At 32.2% G+C, this 9622-nt stretch overlaps 2 protein-coding genes across 2 annotated transcripts in view; both read right to left on the reverse strand.

Moving 5' to 3' along the window:
* Positions 1–77, reverse strand: part of LOC105158718 (pathogenesis-related protein STH-2) — a 1119-nt gene extending 1042 nt beyond the window's left edge. Inside the window, exon 1 of the mRNA XM_011075558.2 lies at positions 47–77. Within this exon, the coding sequence (XP_011073860.1) occupies positions 47–77 (31 nt within the window). The remainder of the gene's footprint in view (positions 1–46) is intronic.
* LOC105158614 (myb-related protein 305) lies at positions 6864–8614 on the reverse strand. Its single transcript, XM_011075424.2, has 3 exons — positions 8332–8614; positions 7694–7823; positions 6864–7562 (listed from the first exon to the last, which is right to left on the reverse strand). Exons 1-3 carry the CDS (start codon positions 8489–8491, stop codon positions 7091–7093), a joined length of 762 nt encoding a protein of 253 aa, XP_011073726.1. The 5' UTR covers positions 8492–8614; the 3' UTR covers positions 6864–7090.

Below are 9622 nucleotides of genomic sequence, written 5' to 3' on the forward strand. Positions count from 1 at the left end.
CTTGGGCGCATGCTCCGGCGACTCAGTGATCAAAGCCTTGAAAAACCTGGATGCAGAAATCTTGCTTTTGAGTTCATGGAAGAAGCTCTTGACGCCCATTTTCTGATTGAGGAGAGGGAATTCAAGGGAGAAAAGAGCAGAATTTACTGAGAAGAGGAAGATTTAGCTTTGAGTTGTGGAGAAATCAGGTGCTGCAAGAGGCTTCTTATAGGCAGTGTTGGGAGAAAATTTGGCAGTGCAGAGCCAAAAATTTCAAACATTTGGACTAATCTTTTGCTTTTAGGACAAGATAAAATTTTTATGCATTTTTCTTCAACTCTATCTCTGGCTGCTCAGACCCGGAAAATTATTAATATTGGAGTGTCACACGGAGGTATCAGACCGCCAGGAGATTGGTGAAATTTATTAAGAGGGTGTTTGTCTAATATGTCTTTTTAAAATATTTTATTTTATAATAAGTTTTATAGTATTTGGATAAAATAAGACACTGCAAAAAAATGACTCGATAGCTATGAAAAAAGTTTGATATTAAAATCAACGTCAAGTTAATTAATAAGTAAAAATTTCGTTGCTAATCTATCTTATATATTATATATTACATTATGATGTAAAATTATTTTATTGAGAATATTGGGCTAATGTCATGTGAAAAATAATATTGCATCAATTAGCCTAATTATATAGTGGTTGCACATCTGTACAATAAATTTCACAAAAAATTTAAGCAATATGATACAATACACACAAAAATTGCGTAAGTTACAGAATTATACAGTAAATTGCACAGATAATTACACTATACAATTACTAAATTATACAATAGTAATTGCAATTGCAGAAATTACATAAAATAAATTTTTATAATTGTAGAAATTCTTATACAACTAAATATTTCTATAATTGCAGAAATTACATAAAATTTTTACAGAGTTTTTTTAAAAATAAAAAAAAATTATAGAAATTTTTTATAAATCACTAAAAATTTCAGCGCGCTCATCCTTATGCTTGTTCCAGTGCAATGTAAGATAGTAATTTTATCAAAGCTTTTTTTTACCCCTTTCTTTACTCTTTATTTAAGATTTCCCCTCTATGTCGATCCAGACGAGAGAATAGGGAGAGTCAATAGTAGCATTCCATAGTAGTTCCTTGGTTACATCCGGCTCAAAAGAAGACATTTCCAGTTTAGTATAGCATATTTTGACCGTGGATGTAGGTCGAATAAGGGCCATGCCAGTCCGGCTTGTGTAATCTCTTAAGCGTGTGAGCAAGCTTGGGAGGTTCCTGATGGTTGCTCCCTGGGTACGGCTTCGGAGTTTATGTAAATGCCCTATCTTCAAAGGAAGCTGCCGACTTAAGGGTCGATGTAATTGAGAGGATGAGCTAGAATTTCTTATGGTGAATAGAAAAGAAAGAAGTCATTTCCTATTTATTTTACCGTTAGTTTAATTGCCTTAGTTAGTAGTCTCCTTTGCTGATAGAGCGGCAGAAGGCAGCTAACGTAGTGGTATTCGCCGCCGATAAGAGATTCTGTCTTCAACACAGAGCGAGGCTTGGAGTATCTATCTAAGGGCCACAACTCCACCCGTGACAAAAAGAGAAGAAGCATGGTGGTACTGGAGTCAAGGACTGACTCATGATGATCCGCTCCTCAATCCAAAAGAGGGGCCAAAGAAAGAGACGTCCTCAAGGGAGAGAAAGCTCATCTCATTACTTAGGTTGAGTTAATAGCACTATTTAGAGATCGAAGTCAAAGGATGGGAAAGTGAAGCATATAGCTGGAAATGAGATCAAGAAAGCTTCTTCAAGCTCGCCTGGCCCAAGGACAAAAAGCAATAATAGTCTAAGTCAGGGGATAGAAATTTTTTATAAATCACTAAAAATTTACGGAAATTTTTTAGAATTATAAAAAATTTACAGAAAATTTCTAAAGATTATAAAAAATTACTAAAATTATCAAAATTATGATTTTTTTTAAAATTTCATAAATGTATAAAAATTTTAAAAAATTACATTTTCTGTTGAAAATATGACAAAAAAACTATCAAAAATACCTAAAATTTTTAGAAAAATATTTTCTGAAAATATTTTTAGGAATATATTTTGAAAATATTTTCAAAAAGTCTTTCCCAAAACGTCCATTCAAAAATTTTCAGAAAATGGGGAAAGATGAGGTAAAGTTGGGGGGGGGGGGGGGGGGGGGAAAAAAAAAAAGGGCAGCAAAAAAGAAGAAAAATGGGGATCACAAAAATAGGGGGGAAAATGAAAAAATAAACCATGGCTTACCTTTAGTGCGTTTTTACGGCGGCTTTACGAAGGGGAATGGCGGCCAGACGGCGCGGGGAGCATGAGAGATGAGGAGTCGATCGGGCTGAGCGGGTGAGGAAGAGTGAGGGAGAAAAAGAGAGGAGGAAAAAAAAAATCTGCTAAGTATTGTATATATATTGATTTTTAAAACGGGCTTCTGGACGAGCATATTTAAAAAATCCGTTCCAAAAATCATTCCGAATAACCAAGACGGCGTCATTTCAGTTGATGGGCATTTTTAACAATAATTGTTCCTATTTTTAAAACCGTTCCTAAAAACAAAAAAGATGTCGTTTAATCCAAAAACGACGTCGTTCTTTAGCATTTTTAACAAATCCGTTCCTATTCTTAAAAAAATTGTTTCTAATTTTGTGTCAAAATTATTTTTCCTAAAAAATTATAAAAATAAAAAATATAGGGAAAATCGTAAAAAAAAAAGAGAGAGAAACCATTTTTATATTAATTAAGGGTATATTTGTCTTTATAAAAATATCTTAAGATAGACATAGGTATTTATTCGATAATTATGGAGAAACTCAAGTATCAATTCAAGCATTTATAAAAACTCATGTCTCAATTTGATAATAATGCTAAAACTTAGGCACCAAAATAATTTTACTCTATATTTAATACTATATCACATGAATATACTAAAATTATGTACCATATGTTAATTTTTATTCAACCAATATTTTACATTTTAAAATTGTATTTTATTTGTTAAATAATAATAATATTTGGATATTTTTACTAATGTAATGTAATATGTATTTAAATAAGCTCCCATATTGCATATTAATTACATATTCATTTTGTAGAGTAATTATCAAATATATTATATATTACTTTTATTTGCCTATTGTAATATGAAAAAAAAAATACAAGCAACTCTCTTATGATATTGCAAATGAGTAAATTATCCTGATATGATAAAAAAATAGCAATTTTACCAACCTGTATTTTAAAAAATACAACAATTTACCTCCTTAAATAAGGAGGTAAATTATTTTATTTTAAACAATACAAAAAGTAAATTACAATTATATTTTTATCGGGTGATAATTTATTTATTTATAATATGATAGAGAAATAAATTGCATTAAACCAATTTTAATACTATTTGTGAAATTATTCTCATTTTATGTTTTTTTCAACTTATCTTTAAAATCTCATGAGCATTTCCTTAGCCCAAGAGGCCCATTTACTAAATGCGTTGATCAAATGGATAAGATGACAAATTTCACTTTAAGTAGAACTACGCTTTTAAACTTTTTCATAAGGGCCGATTGCTATATAGGTTAAATGCAACGTACCCACGCGCTATGTTAAGGGAAATGAATAATTTACCTTCAATAAAAAATAAAAAAATAATTTATTTTTCTATATTATAAAAAATTAAGTAAAATACCTCCTGATGTGGAACTACACGAGCCTTTTTTAATTTTTTTAAATTTAAATTTAAAAATAACATTTATACCCTTATTTAAAAATAGTTGGATCTTGATTTCAATTTAAGGTCCAAATTTAAATTAATAGAATATATATATATGTATATATAGAAACAAAGAGCGAAGGGAAGCGGTGGCGGTAGGGAGGAGGGGAGCGGCGGAGGCAGGTTCAGGAGGAGGGGGAAGGGGCGGCGGGGTTGGGGACAGAGGCGGATCTAGGTGGCGGGAGGGACAGGAGGCGAATCTAGGCTGCGCAAGGGGCTGGGGGTGGGTGGGTGACGAGAGAGAGGTTGGGAGTGGCGGCCGGGGTGGAGTAAAAAGAAGGTGACAATATATATATATATATATATATATATATATTATTTTTATAGTATATGTATTAACATATATATAATATAAAAAAATTATCCCCAACCTCAGATAGAGCGCGTATAATACACTCATGAGTATAAGGGGATAATTTACTTTATTTTTTATAATACAAAAGGAGTAAATTATTATATTTTTTTTGCACAGGATATTTACACATTTCACTTAACACAAGAGGGCAAATTGCATTTTTCCCAATGCCATTTATATGCTTTTTGCCTAGTTGTACATAAAAGACTAGGTATGTAGGTGACACCTCATTATGAAATATATATCATGAGTTCGAATTTCCAATGAGTCGGGAGCCAATTTTAATTCTCTTTTTTTTTTTAAAAAAAATTATTCTTTTTTAATGAACATTTTCTTTTATTAATATTCGTTAATAAATTACAATAATTTATTTTGATACATTGGATAATATTTCAATTCAATTAATATAATTAATAAAGATAAATAAATTACAACAACCTACATAAAATGAAAAAAGCACTCACATAAAAGAAAATAAATTGAGCCCAAAGACTGCAACACCATTTGTGATGACATTTGGAATTTATTTTTGGAATAAATATACTTTTGGCATTTAAACCCTTATTAAAGTAATTAGGATTTGGAGTAGCTACTTGTATCAAATTTTTGGTGATGGAAGACATCATCCAATAAGAAAAGAAGAATATCTTTTTATGACCGAAAGTTTGTAGTCAAATTTATCAAATTAATGCGATACGATAGATTCTCAAAATACCCTCAATAAATAAATTGTAGCCGTATAATAGGGGTAGGTGAGGGACAAAATGGTACCACCTTTACCTACTCTAAATAATGTAACTTTGTAACAGTATAAATACTTTTCCCATTCTTTCATTTGAGTGAAGAAAAAATCTTCTAAGAATTCTAGTGATAGCGTGTTGAATAGCATTCTAATAATACAGTATAGTCGATCTCGCTTTTTGAGGACATCAATTAGGATATATATGTTTAGTTAATTCGATAGAATTAATACATGATAAATAAATATGTCATAAAATTTTGGAGATAAGATATATGTATATATATTACTAAATATGACAAAATTAATGATTATTTGATATATTAGACCAATGTTTATTTTAATTTGCTTGATTTATAGAGATAGAATTGCGCATTTACTAAAATAACCATAAGACAAAAACACGAGAGATCAAGGTAACTTATTTTCATCTATGTGAGGATGACATTGAAATAAACTAATGTAACGAGTGGGGGATATTTGGGTCATTTGCAGCTCAAAATTTCAAATTAACAGAGCATAGAAAATTTAATCGTATATAAATTCAACTCAAATCTTTCTTGACAAAATATATATTCTAGTAATAAGGGTTTAATGCATCAATAGTCATTTCATCCTTTTTCCTTTTTCTTTTTTTTTTTTATGTTTTTAGTTATGAAAAATAATTTATTATTTTTATTTTCTTTTTTTATTTTTCTTCTTTTTTTTTTTCCCCTTCCTCTCCTTTTATAATTTTCACTAATGCATGATTTATAATTTTTTCTACGACTTATTTCTACCACAAAAAACAAAAATTATTACAAACATTTTCTGACGTATCTCATCTACTGACGTGGTATTAGTATAGGAAAAATTATTTATTTTAGTCTTTTAAGTTTGCTTGCTATTAATTTTAGTCATTTAAATTTATCTATTTTAGTTTAGTCCGATAACTTTTAAAATTACTTAATTTTAATCCTTTGATCCAATTTCGGACAATTTTACCTCTATATAGCTTTTCAAGAACAATTTTAATCCATATATATTCATTCATTTCGCATCTCGTAGCTAATACTCGCCTAAAGTAGTATAAAAATTTAGATTTATTGAAAAAGTATTTGTTTATATTACACTTAAAGCATTAGGATAAACTATTAGCCTTTATCACTAAAAAGGCAAAAGAGTCATAAATTAGGTTAAAAGATCAAATTTATGCAAAACTGATAGATAAAGAACTAATTAAATATTGCTAAAGATAAAAGACTAAAATGAATTCAAACTAAAGTTATAGAACGAAAATTTTCTTTTTCTTTTATTTTGCATAATTCATTAATTCAGGTTAAGACCGGGCTTTTTAACATATCCGCAGCATGACCAACTGTAAGTAGGCAAGTAATTAGGCCGGACAAAGTGCGATATCAAACCCAATTGAGCAAGGTGAACACGTCCCGAAAAGATAAAAGGGGTTAAAAAAATAATATAGTAAATTACACATAAGTTACTCTCTAGCTAGAGGGATTTCACCAAATGCTAATTAGGCCAATGGACGTGGTTGTGAGTATATTCTAATAGTAGTTATTAATTTATCGGCATAATAATTATTGGTTAGTTATATGTATTTGATATCATTAATTGACATTAATTTATTAAATATAAATATTGAAATTCATGATATAATTGTAATCAATTTATTATAGGGATTTGATTGATAGAATATAAATCGAGAAAAATACAATTTTAGTTCTGTAATTTAGAGGGGCGGCAGTTTTAGTCCTGCAGGAATTGATTTTCGCAATTTAATCCTGTAACTTTGAAATTTTGCAATTTTGATCCTTTTCCACTGAAATCTACAGTTTAATTGGATCATACGTGAGTCACATGTAATTTTCCGCCCAATTTAGCAGGAAATGATTGAAATCGCCAAAACTTTAAAGTTACAGGATTAAATAACGAAAATCAATCCGTACAGGACCAAAAATACCACATCGCCAAAATTACACCTTGCCAAAATTTCTTCCATTAATATATGTAATACTGATTAACACTTCTTGTTTAACCAGATCAAAAGGTAACATAAAGTGGACCAAAGTGCTTAATTAATCTACAACAATATCATTATCTCCCCATTGAAAACCTTCTTTGGTTCTCAACGTTTTATGCAGCACATTACTTTAAGGAGAAATTAAACTACAAAAAGTGGTACTAACTTATCAATGGAAGCTCAATAGAAAGTTGCAGCTAAATTGTGCTGGTAATTAGCTCTTTCTGTCATGTAATTTCCATGGAGATCATCCAAGTTCCACAAACTGTCCCACAAAATACCCTCGTTTGAGGCCTCCGCGACAGCTGCGTACTCGTTCATCATCGAATGAAGAAGTACTCCGTGCTCGTCTGCTCCGCTTGGATACTCAAAACCCGGCGCTGATCTGTTCTCACTGTCGTCGAGCAATGACATGATCCTGGTCATGTCTATGATTTGATCTTGCTGATGTTGTTGTTGTTGTTGCTGCTGCTGCTGCTGCTGCTGTTGCAGCTGTTGTTGCAAATGAAACTGTTGCCTCCGGAGTAGTCGGGCCCGTGTCTTTTCAGGGCTGTCGGACGAGGATTTTGTCTTTTTCTTGAAGTGAGTCCTCCAGTAGTTCTTGATTTCGTTGTCTGTTCTTCCGGGAAGGCTTCTTGCAATTGTTGACCATCTGTGTTGATACAAACAGTTGCAAGAATTAAGGATAGGTTTGTGGTGTGGTGGTCGTCTTATGTTATAAGATTTATGAGGAATACATGTCTTAAAATTGCCCCTCAAGATTGGGAAATTACAAATTAGTACCTGTTTCCCCATCTGGCATGCAGTTCAAGAATTATTCTCTCTTCATGAGGAGTTATTTGGCCCCTCTTGAGGTCTGGCCTCAAGTAATTTACCCATCTCAATCTGCAGCTTTTGCCATTCCTTTTCAGCCCTGTCAATTACAAGAAAATTATTAGCAAGAATTGCTCTCTTGACCCTCGTTCAATCATATGATAAATGTACATAAAAAACAGGGGCATAGTTTGGAACAAGATAACATTCATAACCGAAAAATAGTAATTTTTTACAAAATAAGAGGAAAAATTTTGATTTTTGATTACTCGGGGCGCAATTTGCAACACGATGAAATTAGGAATGCCAAAAATAGTAATTTCATGAAACAATAGATGGACTTTTCTGGAAACAAAAAAGCAATAAAAAGAGGAAAAATCAAGATTTTTGGTTAACGGGGCCTAATGTGCAACGAGATGAAATTAATAACAACAAAAAGTAGAAATTCCCCAAAACACAAAATGAGGAAAAACCATCATTTTTCATTAACAGTGTCATAATTTGCAATGGAACGAAATTGATAATACAAAAAAAAAAAAAAGGAAAATACTAATTCCATAATACAATAATAAAAGGAGAAAAATAGTGAAGAATATTAGGGTAAGTACCAGCAAGCTTAGCCACATTGTTCCATCTCCCTTCACCATGCAATTCGACATACTGAATGAGCAGTCTGTCTTCTTCAGCAGTCCAAGGCCCCTTTCTCCACCCGTCTTCCATGGCCCCCCACATTCCCATCATGTGCTCTCCCATTACTCCCCAAGACATGTAAACAAAAGCTATGAATGCCTTTGTATTTCTTGGGGGGTTTGCTTTGTGAAGAATGTGTTGTATGTATGTGTGTATGTATGTGGTGTGGTTGTAATCTTTGCTTGTCTTCAGAATTCCGTGACATAGGGAGCATATTTATATTGGCAATCCAGGGTTTGGTTCCAAACCCATCAGTCAAATTGTATGTCATTGTCAAATAATCAGTGATCACCTCTTCACATAAGCTAAAGATCAGGTCGGTCCACCGCAATAACCATGTTGAATTTACTTAAATACCCTTGTGGGAATGAGAAACACGGAGGGTACGTCGATAACCTGCTCAAATTACCTGAATTCCCCCACTGAAGAACTGCCTGCTGTATATAATTAAGAACATGAAGATACGATGCCAAAATAGCATGTTAAAATGACTTAAAAATGCCCTTGCGTCGTTGGGAACATGGAGGATACCCTCAACACGAAGGATAGGACCATGACTTGTTAAAATTATTAAAATGCCCTTACAGAACTATATGTTGTGCACACGGAAGATACAACAAAACACATCAAAATTACTTAAATGCCCTTACGGAACTACCCACCATAAAAATATGAGGAATACAACAATAACATATTGAAATTACTAGAATACCCTTGTAGAACTATCTGCAATAAGAACAAAATCAGGTGCATCAGTAACATGTGAAAATTACTTAACTACCCTTTTGGAACTATATATATAGTCATATGAATCATTGAACAAATTCCTTCTCTCAAGGCTTGATCAATAAGGGTAATTTAGGACAAAACATTTGGCAAGTCCTTGGATGACATGCATGATGTAGTATCTTGTAAAAATCAAATGAATATATCTTGTTGATGTTAAAGTGTGGTGAAGAAAAGGTTACAAGTTTGATTGACAAAAGGCCACGTCGAGCCCTCGGGCTTGTGCATCTAGACGCTACACAAAAATAGACTTAAAGCACTTCATCTTATTATACATTATTCCAATTCATTAAAAAAAAAGACCTAAGTGGGGTGGCTAATTCTTTAAGGTTGAAAGCCACTGCGAGGCCAATGGGTGTGACCCAGGTGTTGGATTTGCTTACTTCTTAAGGAGATAGGTGCAAGCTAATCACCATTGGCCTA

This window comes from Sesamum indicum, linkage group LG3, assembly GCF_000512975.1.
Source record: "Sesamum indicum cultivar Zhongzhi No. 13 linkage group LG3, S_indicum_v1.0, whole genome shotgun sequence".
Lineage (NCBI taxonomy): Eukaryota > Viridiplantae > Streptophyta > Magnoliopsida > Lamiales > Pedaliaceae > Sesamum > Sesamum indicum.